General features: G+C 40.9%; 2 protein-coding genes across 4 annotated transcripts in view; one reads left to right on the top strand and one right to left on the bottom strand.

The window, feature by feature from the left end:
• On the bottom strand, window positions 1-8,133 carry KNOP1 (lysine rich nucleolar protein 1). The gene is given in 6 exon segments (XM_065732286.1): window positions 1-443; window positions 2,922-2,999; window positions 3,501-3,569; window positions 5,743-7,111; window positions 7,888-7,939; window positions 7,942-8,133. Coding segments are annotated over 6 exon segments (1,935 nt in total). The 5' UTR covers window positions 7,997-8,133; the 3' UTR covers window positions 1-131.
• The window catches only part of IQCK (IQ motif containing K), a 50,708-nt gene continuing 35,695 nt past the window's right edge, over window positions 7,915-22,927 (top strand). Inside the window, exons 1-6 of one of the 3 annotated variants that reach the window (XM_065732296.1) lie at window positions 7,915-8,046; window positions 9,189-9,244; window positions 10,451-10,589; window positions 15,836-15,933; window positions 22,392-22,444; window positions 22,582-22,659. In XM_065732296.1, the coding sequence (XP_065588368.1) occupies window positions 7,995-8,046; window positions 9,189-9,244; window positions 10,451-10,589; window positions 15,836-15,933; window positions 22,392-22,444; window positions 22,582-22,659 (476 nt within the window). In that variant the 5' untranslated portion in view covers window positions 7,915-7,994. The remainder of the gene's footprint in view (window positions 8,047-9,188; window positions 9,245-10,450; window positions 10,590-15,835; window positions 15,934-22,391; window positions 22,445-22,581; window positions 22,660-22,927) is intronic. The other 2 variants (XM_065732295.1, XM_065732297.1) reach the window with 2 other exon arrangements.

Below are 22,927 nucleotides of genomic sequence, written 5' to 3'. Positions count from 1 at the left end.
CCGAAAATTTGTACTAAAAATGCCTCTGAAGTACAATTTATTGAACACTTCACATTTTATTTCAAGTAAAGTTAGTGGAAAGCAAAAATAAATTTCCCTGCTGAATTCTCATTCCTTATATTACTTCGGTTTTAATCTTCAAATTTTACAGATCTGGATGCATATTTGTCTATGTACACTTTTTTGTTGGCAGCAGGTTGAAATCCAAGACCAATTCTTCTATGTTGCTTCAAGTCCATTGCTTTATCGAATTCCACCTTCAGAGCCTGCTGTAACTTCTCCTCCCCTTCCCTGTTCAGAGCCATGTTCGGTTTGTTTGTAGTCACAGAGAGATCTTCCATAGGTGCAGAGCCCTTTTTGAAACCACCCATCAGTCGAAGAAATTTCATTCCTCGCTCAGAACTCTGAAAAGCAGCTGTACTCCACTGACCCATCTTTGTATTCTGTGAAACACACACCAAGACATGAAATAAAAAAACCCACCACCATGACTGACAACTTGCAGCTGTGTACCACCAGCCATCATCACCGTCAGGGCAGACTGCCAGAAGCAGACATTCACATGCAGCACCTCTTGCAGGATGTAATCAGACTGCCATAACCCAACGGGAGTGCAGCTTCATTAGCATAGGAGTTTATTTTACCTGGAGATTGTGTTTAATGTACTTTAAATCCTTTTCATCTGCTTTTACAGACTTTTCTGCTCATAGCACCAGACCCTGCGCAGCTATTTTTCTTACTCTAAGACAATTGTAAGACTTAACCTTTCTCTCACTCTGTTGCCTCTTTACAGTTTTTTAAAGCTTTTATTTATTTATTTATTTATTTTCTACTGCCTTGGTTAAGTAGCTTTTGTTTCCCCAGTCTTTTGTTAGATTAGTGTTAAGAGACCATATTCTATCTGGCTTTAAGTACTTAAAGTAACAAGTAACTACTTTAAGTAACAAGGACGTTCTCATCCCACTACTTACCAATTAGACTGCAAGGGGGTAAAAATTTTAGGGCATGCACTTAACCAACAGGACTCAGAACCTCCTCACCTTGCAGTCTGCCATCCCATAACTCCAACTTTCACTGTATTCTTTGAACAAACATATTTCTTCAGCTTTTCTGAATAGTCTGCAGCTATTGACTCCTTTCTGAGACATCCATCTAGAACCACAATTCAACCATTCATGTTTGTGAATAACCCAAGACAGAGGGTGTGATTTAAGAAGTTTATGAACGTTTGGCTTAGCTATGAGCACACTTCATTACCTAAGGATCTTTTTTGACTCCTGAGCTTCAGCTAGGATCTATATGGTCATTTCTAACTACTTTTATCAGGGCTGCTACTCCCATCTTTTTCTTCCTAACTGGGTGTGACATTAAATGGAAAAATGTTTGGTCATTAATTAAACAGACCGATCTGGATACATCACAGGAAAAAATGTGAACTGAGTAGTATGTTTATGTGATCCTGAAATCTTTCCAACTTAACAGTTGTAGCTTGCATGGAACAGTCATTCTTCACCAGACAGACAACATGACACACAGCATGCTATACAATATTGACACACACCATGCTATACAATATTGACACACAGCATGCTATACAATATTGACACACAGCATGCTATACAATATTGACACACAGCATGCTATACAATATTGAAGGCAAGCTGCAGCAGGTTTTTTAAGTTATAAAAACGTGGAGCTAGAGTATCCTCCAACATCACAGGCCAGAACACTGATACTAAAAGAAATGTATCCATAATACTTCTGTTTAAAAAAACAACAAAAACAAAAAACAAAAAACAAGGACAAGCTGCTGTACAAGCCCCAGTCTGACACAAATACACACATATATAAGTAAGTATTTCCTTTGGAACAGGAGAGAGATATTTGCACAGATGCGGAAATAATTATGGCTCATCAAACCCTTTTAATTTTTTTTTAAGTGAACAGTAAGCAATGGATATAGCTTTTGCTGCAGTATTTCTAGCTCACTCCTTTTGAAGCCCATCAATTAGAAAAATAAAAGCTATGAAAACTATGTATTAATAAACAATGTCAGATCAACACCAAAGAAGATCGTTCCCTTCAGAGATGATTAGATAGCTGCAGTTCAGGATGCACTGCAGTTTGCCTCCCACTCCATAAAACTTACGTGACTTGTTTCTGGAATTTCTTGAGGTCCTAGAAAGGCATTAATGACCTTCCAAGTCCTGAGCAACACTTTTGCAAATAACTGAAGAACCCCACATTTTTAGCAAAGCTCCTTCTGAATCCTATTATTCCTGCTAAACACTGCTGTAACAGTTATCCTACTGAAAGGTAAACCTGCCAGGAGGCAGGCTAAGGAGGCTGCAAAAGCAAAGAACAGTCTTTCAAAGAAGTGGAGATGTGGAAATTAAGTTATGAGAGTATTGCCTGTAGAAACTGCAGACCTTCACAGTCAGTTATCATCCCTCTCACCTTTTCACATGCATTGCCATTTCTGAATGTCTGCGAATTCTTCCAGATAGCAATTCAAATAAAATTCAGTGACAGCTATCTCTGTGGCCTAGAATCATTTATATTTCACAGCAAGCAGCAAATGGCTTTGTATAAATCCTTCATAGCCAGTTCACCAGAGAAACCAGAGAAAACACATGCTTTTAAGATCTCTGCTTTTAAGATCTCTGATGGCAATCATACTTCTGAAAAATTCCAACTGATGTTAGGAATTTGCTGGTTGGCTCCCAGATTCTCTTGGCATTGTTGTAATTCATTCAGTAGCATGACTCTAAATTTACAATCAGGAGAACAGCATTGCCAAACCATATAAACAAACAGATACGGAAAAATGCTGTTTTCAGTGCTTCCCCCCTCACCTCCCCCTGGGAAGTGGCTCTGGTACATAGTATTTCCATGAGATCAAAGTCTGAATTCATACGTACCACTTTAGTTTTGGGTCCGAAAATGTTAGTTTTTCCAGATTCTCTATCAATCTCTTCTTGTAGAGCCTGCCGCCTCACCTAGTGCACAGAGAAAAGCAACACAAGCCACTGTCCTCTGTGTCAAACAACAGTTAATTTAATTCACAGTAAGAAGATGAGGGAAGATTAAGATGATAATTTGTCTTCAGAATTTTGCAAGGATAATTAAGAAAGCTGCATGTGATCTTACACACTCCACTTAAGAGCTCTGCTTTTTCTAGTGCTATCTTAAATGAACATTCTGTAGTATCAGATACGTTTGTCTAACTGCAGGTAACAGCTATGGTGAAATTGACAGCAGTGATGAGAGGCAAAGAAATGTTTACTTAACTGAGTAAGCTACTTAGAATCTTCTGACACTAAGTGGAGCTCTACATTTTTGACTTAACCTATGAGAACTAAAGCAAATTTTAAGCAGAGCTCTTCTTAGGAAAATATTGGCATAGACCAACAGAAGGCATTCTTTCTGTTACAAATTCTATGTACACTTGCTTTACATCTTACTTGCTTTTAATCACGCTTAACTGAGATAAAGCATACCTTGTCTATTTTAATTTCATCACAGTTTCCTTTTTTTTCCTGCACAATAGTTACATCATCCACATCTTCCTGTAAAACAGCAAAAAACTTGTATGAATATTATTATCCATTACTGTTAATTAATTTACACAGGAGTAAGCAGGGAAATCACTAAGCTATTAATACAGCAGTGTTACTTTGGGGTCAGAAGAAACAGATCAAAGCTGGAAATTCCAGCTAAACCTGTAGCTTTCTTTGGAGGGATTTTCTCCTTCCCCTCCAAAAAACTCCTTACAAAACATAAATTTAAAATAATTTATATATATATACATATATACACTTATTTTATAATATTTTATTATTATACACATATATATGTTTATTTGCAAGCAGGAGCACTTCATATTAAAAGCTATTGTGGAAGCTGGAGGTGTTCAAGGAACATTTAGACAATGCATTGAGGGACATGGTTTAATGAGAACTATTGTTGATAGGTGGACAGTTGGACTGGAAAACCTCGTAGGTAACTTTTCCAACCATGGTGATTCTGATTGTAGGTTGAAATTTGTAATTGAAATAAAGGGCAAAAATAGTGGAAAAGAAAACAAAAGTGAAACCAGTGGTAAGATAATGGTCCATATGAATGCACATGGTAGGCCTGAAGCATGCCAACCCCACTACCAGCACCGAGACAAAAAACAACTCAACAGAAAGCACTCGAGAGGCATCTGCTCTGTGTTTGGTCCTGTACACATACAGAATCAATGACAGTCCCCAAAAAGCTTCCAGTCTGGAGAGAGGAGAGGCATGGCACACACAAGCTGCCCCTATCCTGGCACTAAACAGCACATTAGTTCCACGCTTGAGACTGAGGAACAGGGAACTCACATTGACAGAGCAGCTATGGCAGGAAGGGAAGGGCAGGCTGGAAGGAGTCGACGAGCAGTCCATCACCAAGAACTCCTTTGCAAAGTGCAGCCCTTCAGCAATGTCTGCTCCCGCTGACTGCAGTTTCTAGATCACTGCCCCATCTGTCTTTTCCAAATTTGTGTTTCGATTTTAGGGCACCCATTGTAATAGGTTAAGTTTTAAGTCCAGGACAGCGGTATACCAGAGCCATAAGCTTTTGGAAGATGTACTGATACAGCTGGATACAGTAATCCAAGCATGAAATATAGCCACGGAACACTAAGACAAGGAAAATATTTGTATTCATAGATTCATAGGTACATTAGGTTGGAAAGGACCTACAAGATCATCTAGTCCAACCATCCTCCTGTCACCATCCCTACCCACTAAACTACTAAATCAAATCCCTTAGCACCTCATCTAAATGCTTCTTGAACAGCGCTAGGGATGGTGCCTCACCCACCTCCCTGGGCAGGCCATTCCAGTGCCTGACCACTCTTTCAGAGAAAAAATATTTCCTCAAATCTAACAGAGATTTTTTTTTGTATGTTACAGAGCAGAAGCTTCTGTTACTTTTTTGAGGGTTTACAGTTTTATTTAAAGCCATGGATGATTCAACTCATTTTCCAAAACTAGCTTTTGTGTACTTATACACACACACATATATCCACTATCAAAAATGGAACGCTGTCTGCAGTAAGGAGAGCTCATTCTTCTAACTAAAAAAAGAAAAAAAAAAACCAAAAAAAACCCCCTTACTTCTAGATGGCCTAGTACTGTCTATTCAGATCTCTTAAAACAAGCAGGAAAGCTGCTATGACAGGACTTCGAAAACAGCTGTGCTGGGTTCTCTTTTAGCTGGAAATGTAAGAGGCAGACAGGCAGGGAGGAGCACTGCATCTTCACCTCAGCCAATTGCAGCACGGTTTGACCTGCTGAAGGTCACCAAAAGGCAAAAACAAACCTGGCCAGGAGTGTGCTGGCCTCAACTCCCCCATGCTGCAGGAAGGGGAGCGCATTCACACATGGTAACAACTTCAAAGTACACCAAGTCCTCTGACACCGGATGTGCATCTGCTCTATTTGTCATCTGACTCTCCTTGTACTCCTTAACAGTTATGACATCTCTTAAGCACAAGGTACACAAGGCACTGTGATAACACCTTCACTCTGAAGCTTAGTGCTTTCTTACAGGGAAGAAAATCCCACATATGTGGTGATGATGTCCTTGCAAGAACAACGACCTAAGCACAATGCCTGCCACTACACAGACTGGAATTTCTTCACTTTCAGAGTTATCTCCTAATATCTACAGGAAATCTGAGCATAAGATTGGACCTTCTTAACAACTTACCAACGTCTTATTTCCCCCGTCTTCTATTTTTAACCTTCTCTTTTTGGTACTTGCATTTGATCTTGACTCTTCAGCAGAGTCCTCTAGCACTTTTTTTCTGTTTTTGTCAGAGAGCATGTGATTAGAATTGCATAACATCCTATCACCTGCAGTGTCCCCTGTGACACATTCAGCTGGCTTCATTTTCCTCTCTTTGTTCTTTTTGTTGCTTACTAGTGGTGTTACTTTTTTTCTTTTAGATGTACAGTCATTGCTTAAAGAAATTTCTGAAAAAGTTGTTTCTTTATCTTTTTCAATCTTCCTTTCCTTTTTCTTCTTGGTTGCCTCATTATTATTCCTGCTTTTCCCAGACAGCTCTTCCTCCTCACACTCAACTTCCTGCAATCTAGGGAGATGCTTATCAAGAACTCTCTCACTGTAGCACTGATCATCTTTACACTTTAAGGAAATAGATTTGCTTTTCTTTTTCTTCTTCTTCTTGGTCTTTCTGACACTTTCTAAGTTCTCAGTAGTGTCCTTCTCCTCTTTATTTGTCAATGTAACTTCCTTCCTGTTCTTTTTTCTGAAGTCACTTGATGCAACGGGACTACAATGAACAGTAGAATTGTTCTGATTTGCTAGTGGCAAAAAAGAGTCTGACCTTTTTTTCTTCCTCTTCTTTCTTCTCATATAACCCTTCCCATCATTATGGCTAGTATCTGTTCTGTGATTTTCACCAGTAACAGATTTTCCTTCTGAAACATGTGCATGTGTTTCTTTATAATCTTTTTGAAACTGTTTATGTTCACTGTCCTGGATGTCTGCTAATGCTAAAGAAGAAATGCCCGTCTTCTTTTTTTTCTTCGTTACTATACCATCCAGTTTCAAATTCAAAGAGTTATTCTTTCTGCTTTTTGTGAAAGCAAGTTTATTTTCCTGAATACCATCTGCATAATGATTTGAAAGATCCACATCACTATTCTGTTTACTCTCCAGTGATAAGGAGGCATGACATCGATTTTTTTTTCTCTTCTTCTTCAACACTTTAGCTTCTGAGCATTTTAGCTCAGATCCTTCTTCTTGTTCTAAATCCTGATGGCTTTCTACATACAGAAAGTCTTCTGAATGTGCTTCTTTAGGTAATTCAAAGCTAACCTCTCTTTTTTTGTTTTTCTTCTTCAGATTTAATTGGCCTGAACATTCATCTTCTTTTACACTTTCCTTCTTCCTTACCTCTTTTTTCATCTCACACCAGTCATCATCCTCTACATCAGTGACAGTCTGAATTCTTTTCTCAGTTTTAATGGCAGTCTGGTTCCCACTTCTTGCTTTTTCCTTCTTCTGTGCAGGTTCATCATGAACTTGTTTTCTCTTTTTATTGACTGTCATTCTGAAAAAAAAATAAAAATTAAGAAATGAAGATGTTACTGCACAGATTCAACACAACATGACATTGCAAATCCTGGCCTATCTGGTGTGCCCTTCCTCTGAAACCTGTCAACACGTCTGACTGCAAAACTGGGAAAAAGAGCATCAGAGACTATTGATCTTCAGTGATGGAGGAACCAGAAGCATACACAGCACTGAACTACAGTTACTGGAGTGGTGAAGGAGTGGCCTTATTTATTTATTTTTTGATAGCTACAGTGCATGACATATCACAAAAACATATATCCTACAAAAATTATTTCTAGCAAGACATATAATGTATATACAGTACAGTTTAGGTGGATTTCCAGGTAAGAGGTCACGCTTAGCACACACACTTTGCATCCCCTCATCTTCCACGTAACAGCTCAGGATCCTTCCAAGGCACTTCAGTTCTGGCATGGTCCCACAGCCTCACAGCCCCTCTCGGGACGCTGCTTATGAGGTGACAGCAGGCTCCACCTGCAACGCTCCCGCCTTATCCTGAGTACCTGCTTCGATTCTCACCTTAACAGTGAGCGCACAAAGGGCTTCTGTAAGGGCCCGCACTCGCAGAGGCGCTTCCAGGCCGCGCAGCCACTCTGTGCGGGGCCGCCGGAAACCTCGTCCTCCCGTCCAGGTACGGATGAGGCGTCACCCCGCGCGGGTCGCGCAGGATTCAGCCCAAGACCTCCGCTCCCTCACGGACGGCGCGGAAAAATTCGGCCCGCGCACTCACGCGCCCCCGCCGCCCCTTACCTGCCGCGGCCCACGTGCGGCGCAGCGCCCCGGAAGCAGAACGCTGCCGTGTGCTCCGCCCCTCCCCGCGGAATGTCGCCACCGTTGCCGTGGCGACGCGGTGCGACATGGCGGCGGCGGGCGGGCCGCGGCCGGGCCTGGGGTTGCGGTCGTGTGCAGGTAGGCCTGCCCGGCGCCGCGGGGTTGAGCGGCCTTCTCACGGCCTCGTTCCTTTCAGCTGTCGGTGTCTGCGTGCCATTCTGCCGTGTTGCCGTGGGGCGGAAGCGCGCTGTAGGAGTAGGGCCGCGGTCACGGCGCCGCGCGGCTGTGGGGCGGTGAGCTGCCGTGGGGAGCCCCGCGCTGGCGGCTGTTACGGGAGCGGGCAGGGCCTTGGCAGCTCAGCGCTCCGACTGCGCTCGGTGAGGAGCAGCACACGCTGACTGGTTAGCAGGAGCCCCGGTCGAGTTCTTTGATGTACTGCTTTGTAATGCCTTAAGGTAATAAGGTACAAACGGCGATTTGTAATGTGGGAGTGAAGTTGTTGTAATGTGACGGTTTAGGCGTCTGCACTGCACGCAGGGGGTGATGCACTACATCCCATAATGATTAGCAGTGTGGTACATACCATAGCAGAGAAGTAACGTGGCACACCCCATAATGGAGAAGCAGTGCAGTACAGTCCACAGCAAAGGAGTGTTGCAGTACAGCCCATAACAAAGTGGCGATGCAATGCAGCCTATAGCAGAGGAGCAATGCAGTACACCCAATAACAGGAGCAGTGTGATACATCCCATAACAGAGAACTGACCCTGATTGCTCTGTATGTCAGAGCCCTTCGTGTTGTGTGGCTTAGTGTCACTATTAGATCCATTGCTGTTCTTGATTTTCTTATTTTGATTTGCTCTAATTTCAGTGGGTCACGTACTGCTCCTTCATTTGTGTTTTTGGAAGTGAAGATAGGTCTTAGCAATGTCCTAGGGACTTGGTTGCTCATAGGGAAGTTGAAAAGTGGTGCTGTATACGAGTTAAACCAATGGTTCATACCATGTGAACATCTACATTTAAATATTAAAATTTTTTTTTTTGGTCCCAATAAGGTGTTCTTTTATTGCTGAAAACCTTGAACTTGACTTAAAAACAGGACAAGAGACTGCCAAATTTTGCCTTGTCTTAGCACATCAGGTCCTGTATTAAGCTAATACTTGTTGTATGCTGAATTTGTTGTTTCAGATCAGAGTACAGTCTGTGGGAAAGTAATGCTTGGTTAGAAAAAGTGTTTTTAAAGTCTTTCACGTGAATATTTTACTTCTTTTTACTCTTAGAGTATGAAGCAGAACAGTGTCAATTTCCAGGTATCCCTGAATCAGTACAGAAATCTGTGAGTATAGTTCAAGTACAAATCTTCATAAGACATCATGTTTTACATATCAAAATAGGAAAATTAGGTTGCCACAGAGTAGACTCATTCATAAAATGGAAACAGAACTACATTTTGCAAACAACTTTTGTGAATCAATAAATGCAATATTCCAAATCATGGCTTTTATTTAAAGCAACTTGGGTAATGCTGTCCTAAAAATAGATGGCAGCTGTGTTTGGTGTGTATGGCCTGCTGCCTTTTGTCTTCAGCTGTCAGCTTCACAGTCTGGAGTCAGAAGTGTCAGAAGGGATCTCCTGCTTGTAATGCAGGCAGACCCAGCACTGATGTGTGAAACAAAGGGAGCAAGCACAAGCTAATACACCCCAGTTCCACATATGTGGTAGGTCACTTAGATGTGACCACATGATACTGCAGTCACTGACTTGCAGTACATGTTGAAATACACACTATTTCAGTAACGCATAAATCCAGCTGAATTTCAAAGGGAAACTGTTGAGATGACATTGTTTTCACAGCACATTTTCATACCAAATATAGTGGTACTGCGTTCTTGCATATGTAATGGAAGGTATCTGAATTTTTGTAACAGATGTAGTTCATGGTCTGCTAAAGGTATTCTTCTGGCTCACTGTTACAGTTCTGGTACTCCTAAATACATAAGTAACCTTTTTGACTTTTTTTTGTTTGTTTGTTTTTTGGTGCTGGTATCTGTAATGTTCCTGTTTGAAGAAACTTAAGATTGGAAGTTGCAAGTTGCACCTGTTTTGAACGTACCTAGTCGTGCTTTGTTTCTTTGCTTCAAATGGTGAATATTAGAACTTCTGAGCAAAACAGGAACAGATATATAAGCTGCATACGCTATATATAAGTGGAAGTGGAAGAATACTTATTCAGAAAACAGTGCCAATTTTCAAAAATTTTAGAATGGCTAAAAAGTTTTTTAAATGATGATATCTTACCACCTTCTTTTGAAAACAATCATATATACCCTCTCTTAGCTTTGGATGTTTTCACTGATATGGAAATGGCAAAAAATTTAATGAGAAAGTGTGCATAAAATACAGAAACAATTTAATATTTGTTTTAGAAATTAGCATTATTTTTTTTACCTTATCGATTTTATGGTGTTTCCTTCTGGATTGGTTTCTACATTTCTTTCAGTTTGATTGGGATATTTATGTAGGTTACATTTATCTTAAACAGGTGAGTTTGGAGGCAGGAATGTTGCAGCCATTATATACAGAACAATTTTACCCATCCCCTGCAGCTGAGGCAGTTGTCCAACAGTTGCTTCCCATACCCAAGGCAGCCCCCCTTCCTGAAGCACCTGATCCAAAAACATGTAAGTACTACATGTATTCCCTTGAACCCTGCTGTTAACATTTTTCTCGTATTTGGCAAGGATTTGTCATTGGCTGCAATTCATCACAGAATCACATAATCACTAAAGTTGGAAAAGACCTCTAAGACCATCCAATCCCACCATCTACCTACCACCATGCCCGCTAAACCTTGTCCATGAGTACTACATTCCATGGTTCTCGAGCCTTCCAGGGACAGTGACTCCACCGGGCAGCCTCTGCCAGTGCCTGACCACTCTTTTAGAGAATAAATATTCCCTGATATCTGATCTGAACCTCTTGTCCTATCACTTTTACTTGGGGGAAGAGGCTTACCACCTCACCACAACCTCCTTTTGAGGAGTTGTAGAGAGCGATAAGGTCTTCTCCAAACTGAACAATCCCAGTTCCCTCAGCTGCTCACTATCAGACCTATGCTCCAGACCCCTCACAGCTCTGTTGTCCTTCTCTGGACACACTGCAGGGCCTTGATGTCTTTCTTGCAGTGAGGGACCCAGAGGTGATCACAGCACTTGAGGTACAGCATTGCCAGTTCAGAGGGACGATCTCCCAGTCCTGCTGGTAATACTATTTCTGATGTAAGCCAGGATGCTGCTGGCCTTCTTGGTCACATGGGCACACTGCTGGCTCATGTTCAGCTGGCTGTTGACCAGCACCCTCAGAGCCTTTTCTGCTGCCCAGCTTTCCAGCCACTCTTCCCCATGCATTACATAGAGTTGTTGTGACTGAATTGCAGGACCCTGCGCTTGGTCTTTTTGATTCTCATACACTTGGCCTCAGCCCATTGATGCAGCCTATCTACTAGATCCCTCTGTAGGGCCTTCCTAATCTCAGGCATATCAGCACTTACCCTAGATTGATGTCATCTGCAAACTTACAGGTCCCAGTACAAACCCCTGGGAACACCACTCGTGACCAGTCATGAGCTGGGTGTAACTCCATCCACCACCACTCTCTGGGCCTGGCCCTCCTACCAGTTCTTTACCCAGCAAATTGTATACTTGTCCATTCCATGGACTGCTGGAGAATACTGTGGGAGTCACTGCCAAAGGATTTGCTGAAGTCCAGGTAGACTATGACGACAGCCTTTCCCTCTTCCACCAGGCAGATCATCTGGTCATAGAAGGAGATGAGGTTGGTCAAAGTGCAAACAGTTCAAAAGCTTTAAAAAAAAACAAACAAGCAGATGAAATGCTAACAGTTATGCCACCTTTTCTTAAGTGAAACTTCCCTGCTCTATGTGTGGGAGCCAGCTTGGCCTCTGTGAGATGATGTGAGCTCAAATGTACATGCATTAGGAATTATTATCAGTGTCTAGCTGTTATGATATTTCTACTATCTTCTGAATAAGTAACTTTATTTTAACAGTTAGATCAGAGAAGGACAACTATTTCTACTTCTAAATTAATAATGCAAAATTAGGATCTATAGACTAGACAGATAATTAAAACTGCTTTCAAAATATTATTTTACTCAAGTGATTACAAATTAGAGTGGAAATAACTCTCAAGTTTTGTTATTTCATTTTTATCAATTTCTATACCATTTGTACCAATTTACCAAGTAGTGGTATGCTTTTAGTGTTTCAGCTGTTTATTGCCAGAAGAGGAAGTGTATGACTTAATCCCTATCAAACACACTAAAACTGGAATAATTACTGTATGGCAGGCAGGCAGTCTGGCTTTTAATTGAAGGCAGCACTTCAGCCAATGAGCCATCCTTGCTTTGCTGAGATCATGACAGGTTCTGGTTTGTTTGCCATTCTGAGGGGTGGGCTCTTACAGCTACATATGGGGTCATGCTCTCTGTTCCCACATACCCAGTGAACTTGAGTTACTACATGTATGGTGTCTTCATCAAAGGAGTCAGAAGGGTCCTTCATATTAACCAGTTTATAAGTTGGTGGTGGAAGGTCCTGTTAGGGAAGGTGGGGATGTGGGGAAAGGCTGAGGGGGAGACTGTGTGAGTCTTTTGAGAGGCATGCAGCCATTAGGCTTTATGTAGAACAAAGACCCTGGGTAGGTTTTTTGTTTGTTTCTTTGTTTCTTCGTTTCTTCGTTTGTTTGTTTGTAACACCGACAGTAGCTCTTTTGCATAGAGTTCAGAGCATGAGCACACAGGAAATAGGGCTCAGAGTACTGTCAGTAGAAACATAAATAAGAGAGATGCTGTTATGGTTTTATGATTTCTGTTGTATTATTGATATTCCACATCATAACATCATGTGGTGTATTGGGAGTTGGAGAGTTAATGCTCCAGCTCTGTGGATCGTCGATAGTTCTAGGTGTACCTGTCTCAGTAGAACTACATTCCCCAGAGGACTGTGCGATGCTTTGCATTTTTACATATTTCCGCTCAGAGGGAAAGATAAAAACTGTCTGCAGTCACAGGACTCTCTCTTCCCTTCGGGACCAAGCTCAGCAGTGGGTGTTTGTTGCAGCCGTCCGCCTTCAGCGTTAGCGTAAGGCCTTCGGTTTATCGGACACTCTCTCTCCTGCTCATTTTATTTGACTCATTTGCCTCAATTCCAATTATACTATATTGTGTTATTTTCCTTTCTGATATCTTATTTAGTAAATTAGCTTTCCTCCTCAGATCGTTGCAGCTGTTTTGTTCCTAGGCCCATCTCCCTTTTCCCTTTTCCTTTTCCCCCTTCCCCTTTCCTGGGGCGTGGGTCCATGGGTCCCCCGCACCAATCATCACGGAACCGGGCCGAACCTGCCCGTAAACCATTGACAGATGCCAACCCACACAGCCTTTTCAAGGTGTGTGGACTTATGTTAAGATTCAAAAGAATCTGGTGACTAGGAACTGGTTAGGAGAGAAATCACAGCATTACTAAAACACAACGTTTTTTCTCCCCTCTACCTAGAAAGTCAATTTTATAACCAACTCTATTACAGCAGATTGTAAAGAACATGAGTGCAGATATCAAAAGAGGTCTGGCTTTAAAAGCCCTAAGTGCAGTGCAGGCACATTTGCTGTTCTTCCTGTCAGGGTATATCAGTCCACATTGCTCCTCATTTCCTCATGCTAAACTGCTTCTGTTGTCTGAGTTTTACACTAGTCTTAACATCTTTGAGGCACAGTGCAGTGTGCAGTGTTGATGCACCTTTGGTTTGAAATTTACTCAAGTTTGTGTAATCTTGTCTGAAGAAACGGAAGTTAAGAGAATCTGTACTTAGTTCAAGCTGCAGTGATGCTGATAAAATGATTTATACTTCTTTTATGTTCATAGGTACATTAGGTTGGAAAGGACCTACAAGATCATCTAGTCCAACCATCCTCCTATCACCATCCCTCCCCACTAAACTACTAAATCAAATCCCTTAGCACCTCATCTAAACGCTTCTTGAACAGCGCTAGGGATGGTGCCTCAACCACCTCCCTGGGCAGGCCATCCCAGTGCCTGACCACTCTTTCAGAGAAAAAACATTTCCTCGAATCTAATCTAAATCTTCCCCGGTGCAGCTTGTGGCCATTCCCTCTCGTCCTGTCATTATTTATCAGGGAGAAGAGGCCCACCCTCTCCTCACCACAACCCCCCTTCGGGAAGTGGTAGAGTGCGATAAGATCTCCTCTGAGCCTCCTCTTCTCCAGACTGAACAATCCCAGCTCCCTCAGCCGCTCCTCATAAGACTTGTGCTCCAGACCCCTCACCAGTTTTGTTGCCCTTCTCTGAACACGCTCCAGGGCCTCAATGTCCTTCTTGTAGTGAGGGGCCCAAAACTGAACACAGTACTCGAGGTGCGGCCGTACCAGAGCTGAGTACAGGGGGATGATCACCTCCCTGCTCCTGCTGGCTACACTATTTCTAATACAGGCCAGGATGCCGTTGGCCTTCTTGGCCACCTGGGCACACTGCCGGCTCATGTTGAGCCAAGCATCAACCAACACCCCCAGGTCCTTTTCCTCTCTACATTCTTCAAGCCATTCTGCCCCAAGCCTATAGCATTGCATGGGGTTATTGTGGCCAAAGTGCAGGACCCGGCACTTGGCCTTATTGAACCTCATCCCATTGAGCTCAGCCCAGCTGTTCAGCCTATCCAAATCCCCCTGAAGGGCCTCTCTACCCTCAGGCAGTTTGACACATCCTCCCAACTTGGTGTCATCTGCAGTCTTACTGAGGGTACACTCAATCCCCTTGTCTAGGTCATCAATAAAGATATTAAACAAGATGGGCCCCAAAACTGACCCTTGGGGGACACCACTCGTAACAGGACGCCAGCTGGACTTAACTCCATTAACCACTACCCTCTGGGCACGGCCCTCCAGCCAGTTCTCCACCCAGAGAAGAGTGAACCTGTCCACACCACGGGCTGCCAGTTTCCTTTGAAGAATACTGTGGGAGATTGTGTCAAAGGCCTTGCTGAAGTCCAGGTAGACTACATCAACAGCCTTTCCCTCATCTACCTGTCTGGTCACCCAGTCATAGAAGGAGATGAGGTTGGACAAGCACAACCTGCCCTTGGTGGACCCGTGCTGGCTGGGTCTGATCCCTTTATTGCCATGCACGTGTTGTTCCCTCAAGATCATCTGCTCCATAACTTTCCCTGATACCGAGGTCAGGCTGACAGGCCTGTAGTTCCCCGGGTCTTCCTTACGGCCTTTCTTGTAGATGGGAGTCACATCAGCAAGCCTCCAATCTTGTGGGACCTCTCCAGATAACCAGGAATGCTGATAGATGGCAGAAAGTGGCTCGGCAATCACCTCTGCTAGCTCTCTCAGCACCCTTGGGTGGATCCCATCTGGCCCCATGGACTTGTGGCAGTTCAGATGGAGGAGTAGATCTCTGACCGTCTCTGCTTGGATCACAGGGGGTGCATTATGCACCCCGTCCCGGACTTCCAGGTCAGGGCAAGTACTCTGTGGACAACTGCTCTGTCTATTAAAGACAGATGTGAAGAAGGCATTGAGAACCTCAGCCTCAACCCTTCCTTATCCTCTGTGCTTACATTCCCTGCCGCATCAAGTAAAGGAGAGAAATTCTCCTTAGTTCTTCTCTTTCTGTTAATATATTTGTAAAAGGACTTCCTGTTCTCCTTTACTGCAGTAGCCAGTCTAAGTTCAAGCTGGGCTTTAGCATTTCTAAGTCTCTGCCTGCAAATCTTGGCAAGTTCTCTGTAGTCTCCCCAAGTAGCCTGTCCCATCTTCCAGAGGAACGTTATCTGTTGTTTGTGAAATTTAAGTGCTTTTCTGTAAGTGAAAGCTGTCCTGTTTTGTGCAGGTTCTCCTCAAGAATATTTAGAGTACTACATATTTCCAGTACTCTTACCTGGAATGATTGAACTTCTGCATGAAGCAAAGAAGGAAAAGTGTTTTGAGGTTAGTTCCTAGGTTTCAGTTCAGACCACTGTCGGGAAGTTACAGCCTTTTATTTCACAGGTTGTGTTTATTTGTTTGCATGAAAACTGATGACAGTAATGTAAAATAACCTATCATGAGTTGTTTTGGATTTAGTTTGCTTGCAGTGGTTTTTCGTCAAGCAATCCAGAACAGATTGTTTCATCATTATACCAGTGTCTGTTTGCACCCAATTCTCGTTAAATATTCAGTTGCATCTAGTCAAGGTTTGCTCTATTTCAGACATTACTATGCATCACATCATTCATAAAGAACTTGATGTTTACTTAATACAGTTCGTTTCATTACTCAGTTATTTTTGCTGGTCTGATACCCATCCTAAGGTGGGTATAATTTATATTTTTAAACTTTTAAAATTCTGTATAAATTATTTCAATTTAAGTGGAAGGCAGAGTATTCAGCATTGGTGAGCTTATAAAATCATTCCTTTAAAAAAATTTTTCTTCAGTGTATATTCAAGTATTTCTTCTGTCTGTGTGTAAATGCACCTAGAGAGACAGTCCACATTGTACACAGGGGATACTTAAGAGTGGATTAGATCCAGTGCAAAAGAAAGCTCATTGTATCAGCATAACTCCCAGACCCTCAGCAACAGTTTAGGAACTCATGGTTTGTGGAGTTTGCATCTTTTCTCCTGTTTTCTCCAGCTGTGGAAGTAATTTTTTTTTTGCAATCTCCTCCCTACTTTTTGCTTGTCATCAGTGATTTTCATGCTAATACTTACCTCTTCTATATTTTTATGCTTGTAACTGAACCTCCTCTTACTTGAAACTTAATAGTACAAAGAGTAATACAGATGACAATCCCTCTTTTGTACATGATAAATACCTGAGGAATACCGTCTGTACTGTTGGGGTTATAAATTAAAATGAAAGCTAAATAAGGATGATTTTCAGATACTAGTGGGTTAATCATCGGAGATCTTGACATACCTCCACTCCAACTACTGACATTGACTTCCTGTTATAGGTATGTGTATCTGTGATAACAAGCATATTTGTAAAAAAATAAATATGTAGTATTTGACATTGCCATAGATGTCCTTAGCACAGCCCAAAGTTCACAAAAAATTGACTCACCATGCTTGGCTAGACACTCCAAACTTGTATTTCAAATCCAAATCTGTACTTTTAATAACAGTAAGTTATTTCCATTTTTTGCTTTGTCTTTGCAAGATTTGTGTCTGTGAGATGATTGGTTTCATAGATATGTTTATAGATATTTATAATCTGTGATTAGTTACAGGCAAAATAAGAAAGTGGACTGTGTACTCGTCATTGTGGCATGACATTTGTATTTATCGTTCCTGCCATCATCTTTACATTATCTGGCCAATAACAAATTGAACATATATATTATTCTTCCCACTTTAATGAAATTTATATAGATTCAGATTTTCTTTAAAGGAAGTTGATATTGTCAAACAAAAATTGTTTTGAAGCTGCCTTAAAATACATAGAATCACAGAGTGGCCTGGGTTGAAAAGGATCTCAAAGATTATCAAGTTTCAACCCCCCGCCCCCCCGCCATGGGCAGGGTTGCCTTGAATGCCTCCAGGGATGGGGCATCCACAACCTCTCTGGGCAACATATTCCAGTGCGTCACCACTCTCTGAGTGAAAAATTTCCTCCTAATATCTAACCTAAACCTCCCCTGTCTTAGTTTTAAGCTATTCTCCCTTGTCCTATCATTATCAACGCATGTAAACAGTCGTTCCCCTCCCTGTTTATACACTCCCTTCGAGTATTGGAAGGCCACAGTGAGGTCTCCCTGGAGCCTTCTCTTCTCCAAGCTAAACAAGCCCAGTTCCCTCAACCTTTCCTCATAGAAGACGTTCTGATCATTTTAGTGGCCCTCCTCTGGACCCATTCCAGGAGCTCTGCATCTTTCTTGTGCTGGGACCCCAGGTCTGGGCATAGTACTCCAGATGGGGCCTCACAAGAGCTGAGTAGAGAGGGAAAACCCTCCGTCCCTCTGCTGACCACCCTTTATTTAATGCAGCCCAGGATATATTTGGCCCTCTGGGCTGCAAGCATGCAATGCTGGCTCATGTACAGCTTCTCATCCATCAGGAACCCCAAGTCTTTCTCCACAGGGCTACTCTCCAGGAGTTCTTCCCCCAGTCTGTATAAATACCTGGGATTGCCACGGCCCAAGTGCAACACCTTGCACTTGGCCTTGTTGAACCTCATGAGTTTCACATGGACCCACATCTCTAGCCTGTCCAGGTCCCTCTGGATGGCTTCCATTCCCTCCAGTGTATCGACTGCACTGCTCAGCTTGGTGTCATCTGCAAATACAAAATAGTCAAAGTAGGTATTAAATATTTTTGAAGGCAATAAAGCAGCACTTTGTAATAATACAAAAGAATTCTTAGAAATAGTTTAGTTTCAAAACTCAGCTCAAATCTAAGATGATCTTGTCTGTTTGTCATCTGAGATATTTTGCAGAAGTTCCATGGTATATGTTTTGGAAACTGTCTGTCCTCAGAATAGATTTTTCTGTGCTTCTTTGCATTGCTTCATAGAAAACTTTAAAAAAAATCAAATGCCAAGTTTAAGCTATTATTTTCTAATATATTGAAACACTGTAAAAATTAGCAAAGTTTGTCATAAAGACACTGAGTGTTTTTTGTTGATATATTGAGAAATCCTGCTATTGGGGAAGGAAGTTTAGGAAACCAAGCGTATGCCAGATGATCATTTTCCACTGTGGCACTGTTTCCTTCTCTTTTTGAACAATAACTAATAAAACAATAGCTCTTGATCCTTGCCATATAAATGAATATTTGTGTTCTTTTCCATTACTGCCCAGGTGTTTGTACTTGGACATTGTTTCCTTTTCTGACTTAAATGCGTAATTTCTAATTGTACCTGTTGTTTTGTAAGAAATATGTTGTTCTGTATGAATTTGAAAAAATCTGTGCCATATTTAGTAGTAAAGTGATTATTGCAATGACTAGTACTGATTTTTAGGATAAAAAACAGAACCCCTAGAAAACCCAGAGAAAGCTGAGGGCAGGGAGAAAGGTTCCTGTGATAAACACAGCAGAAGTAGATTCAAAAATAGGAAGAGAACAAAGAGTAAAGAGATTCATGAAGTTCGTGAGAGAACAGGAGGGGGAACATGATTAATTGTGATTAAGGTAACTGAAATTGTAAAGAATGAGAATGGAATATGGGATTTGAATTCTGGCTAGACATGACTCATTTAAGCCCCTTTACAAAGGGCAGTTCCAATAGCATATAGCAGTGGAAGATAGAAGAAGCAGTGCAAAAAAGAGCAATAGTTGAAATGACGGAAGGCATTGCTGCGTGAACATGGGGAAAGAGAATGAATAGTAAGGGAGAGTGAAGAGCGTATTGCTGATGAGAGGGACTAAAGGTCTTCACATTTTAAAGGGATTGAAGAAGAAAATTGAAAATGGCCAATGACCAACAGAGGAACTCAGGGAAGAGATAAGAAAAGACACCTGTCTGGAAAGGAAGAATTATAGAATCAGGAGAGAAGTGCAGAACAGGAAAGTAGTCATTTGTGTAAGAAAGCAATATGCAAGATCTTATTTGGAAAGTGATAGAGTGACTAAACTAAATTTGTAAATGGTTTCTTTGCATTACATAGAGTACATGAGAAATCTGAAAAGCAAAACCCTAAAAAAAATGCCATCATATCCGTAGGCTTCAAATGGGCTGGGAGCAGTCTATGGGAGCTTTGTTTTTAAATGGGAGGTGAAAGAGACCTATTAGATTGTCCTGTGCATTCCCTTGCTGATTTTTTTTTTCTATTGAAATTTGTCCTGTGCTCTATTCTGTCTCCTTTCAAATGTCTCTGGGGAAATATATTGTATTAAATCCTTTCATGAAACTTAAGTAATGCATTCATTTTTCAGAATTAAGACTGAACAAAGTTTAAACATTATTATTTTCATATTTTCTTGTTGGCAGTCACAGAAAGAAATTGCTCTAGTATATTAAATCAGGGAAAGTGAATGAAAGAATTCACTTCTTCCATTCACTGCAATTTCCCCATCACCAATATTTTTGCATGATAATTACCAAGCACAGTGAAGACTAGTATGTGAATTTTGGTCATAAATAGTTAATAAAGACATCTGCAGGTTAACAATGCACATTGTGCAGAAATTTCCTGTGTTTATCTTGATTCATGTAGCATAGGAGGAATGTGTCAAAGATGGGTCCATTTATGTCATTCTTTCCCTTCTATAAACGTTGTCTGCTCTGCAACTAAAGCTTTAATGAGTAGCAGAGTGAACTGTTTCTTGGCAGAGAAGAAAAGAAAAAATGAAAAGAAAGGACTTAGACTGAATTCCTCTCTGATAAGTCACTGAATCTGACAAGGCTAAGATGAATTTGATTCACAGATAGCTGCTTTGACAAAATTATTCTGATTATTTTTCTTCCCATTGGAAAGGAACTTAAACAGATACATTTAATCTAGCATTAGTAATTTCAATTTTCTTAACAATTTAGTCTCAAACAATTCACTAAATAATGGACTCAGTTTTGTATTAGGCTTAGGAATAGCTACGTAAGGAGAATCGAACACTGTTTTCAAATTCTGCTCAAGTAGAAGTCATCATGTAAAATGAGCTGCAGAAGTCTCTCTAGTAATGGGTGTTGGTCTCTCAAAGCTTAGGTGCTTGGCTTCTAGGAGCAATGTTTGGTATTATCCTGATAAGTGTGAGAATTCCTTAGAGAGACGTATACATGTTCTGTGCAGCCAAGCATTGTAATGGAGCTCTACATGAATCTATAAACTTTTGTTCTGAAACCTGAAAAAGGATATGGGGTTCAGGTCTGAAAGGTGTTTTGCAGTCTCCTCGTTCTGTTCTTCCACTTATCTTAAAAGCAATTTTCTTTCTGTTCTGTGGAAGACTAACTGTATGTCTACCTATGGTAAGATTTACTTAGAAAAGTAGGTGCATTCTGAGGTTATCTAGGGATGCTGTGCCATCTATCTGTGAATATCACTGGTGTCATCCCCTAGTTACATGACCACCTGCATTCTGCACTGTGCAGTCAGCAGCTCAAAGAACCTTCCTCATTCACTTCACATGTGGCTGTGATGCAAAGTGACCCTTTATGTCTTGTGCTAGATCCCAAACCTTGAAAGAATTACCTCTCTTCTTTTCTGCCTCACTGTTCACATCCCCCAATCTTTTATTTTTCCATCATATTCATGAAATAGAGGGTGAAACACAGATGGTTTAGGCAATACATAGAATAAAGTAATCCTTCATGCATTAAAGCTCCAATTGCATAGTTATTCTGCTTTTCTTAGCAAGTGACAATATTTCCTTCATTTCTTACAGTTATTTCAGGCTCCAACCTCTTTCATGACATCTAACAGTTTTCACTAATATCTTTGACCAGTATGAATTGTTTTCCTGAAAAGTAATAATTTCAGTTGAATCTTCCATCTGACATGGTGTTATCTTCTGCATGGGAATAGGCCTTCTTTCCTCTAAATGGCTGCTATTTTAATAAAATTCTGATTGTCTCTCTTTGGCAGTGACTAGCTGTCTTTTATCATTTACTCTGGCTGTGTCTGTCCGTAAGACATCTTGTGTAAGAGGGATCCAGAACTGACTAGTTAATTCTGACCAGCAGTCTAGATTATATTTTCCATGCCATGGAACCATACCTGTTTTCTGAAAAGAAGAATAAGCACCTGTAGTCATACATACATTTAATTTGCAATGATGGAATGTAGAGGTGAAGCCTCTAGGAAAAGAAAGGCCTTAATTCTATACTGATCAAATTTGAGGCTTGGTATTTTGATCTCAAAAGTTATTTTATGCTATGTATTGCAGCAGAGTTGAACAGGTTCTGTCTGTGAGTCTGCAGTTGTAGGCTGCATATGGAATACCCAGCAGGAGATTCTCTGTGAGCAGCCAGGCAGTATGCTGTCGTGTATGTGTATTATGCACAACACCTTCAAGTTTTCTCTGTGCAATAGGAAACAATATTCTATCAATGTTCTTTCAAGTCCATGGAAGCAATTAAGTATTTTAACTATTATAATAGAGCTTGGAGCAACTTGGCAAGTAGTTTACAACATATTTTAATATATGAGTTCTGTTGATTTCTTTGCAATGAGATTGCCATTAAGAAAGATTACCCTTCAGGGATATTTCTTTCAGCAGTACTATAGTATCAAGATAATGTATATGAAATTTTCTCACTTGTTTTTTTCTTGACTTAGCTTGATGTTATAACTTGACATTTTGGCATTTCACAAAAGGTCTGAAATTTTGGCTGAGCAATATTTAAGGAGACAGAGTAACGTATATTTTATTTAATAAAAACAGTCAGTTTAGCATCTGTTCCTCTCCACTTGTAAAAATACGTGACTAATGAAAAGCTAATAAATAATTTGTAACTATCTTCTATTTTTAGAGAAAAATGACCAAATTCATTGCCTGTGATTTCCTAACGGAGTGGTTGTACAAGTAAGTTAATCATGGCTTTTACTGTTAATATTATGTCTAGTGATTCAAAGACATTAATTTCCAAATAGAATAGCTGCACTTCAAATTAATATGAGTCATTTTCTTTTTCTGTTGATGTTGATTTTTTTTTTTATCAGCCACAACGTAAGGAGGAAAGATGAGCCATTCACAGAGTTCTTTTCCATCCCTTTTGTTAACAGCTGGCTAAAGGATCAGTAAGTTATTGCAATACTCAGATTAACCTCTTCTTGTTTTATTCTTTTCCTCCAGTTATTTCAAAAATGTAATATAGCTTTGGTACATTGTACTTTTCCACTCTGAATATCCTTTACTTTGTGCAGTAAAGAACTGTGTGATCCTTTCTAACTTGGTAGCACATTATTTACAGTGTGTTTTAGTATTAGGATTGTTCACAGATAAATTGGTTTAGAATTCTTAAACATTGATTGTTATACAAAGCAGGACATTCAAATAACCTGGTAG

The sequence above is a fragment of the Cyrtonyx montezumae genome, unplaced genomic scaffold (assembly GCF_038088225.1).
Source record: "Cyrtonyx montezumae isolate F1298 unplaced genomic scaffold, pur_monq_1.0 scaffold_16, whole genome shotgun sequence".
In the NCBI taxonomy this organism is placed as follows: Eukaryota; Metazoa; Chordata; class Aves; order Galliformes; family Odontophoridae; genus Cyrtonyx; species Cyrtonyx montezumae.
The sequence above is the reverse complement of the archived record's forward strand: the minus strand, read 5'-3'. Positions and strand labels throughout refer to the sequence as shown.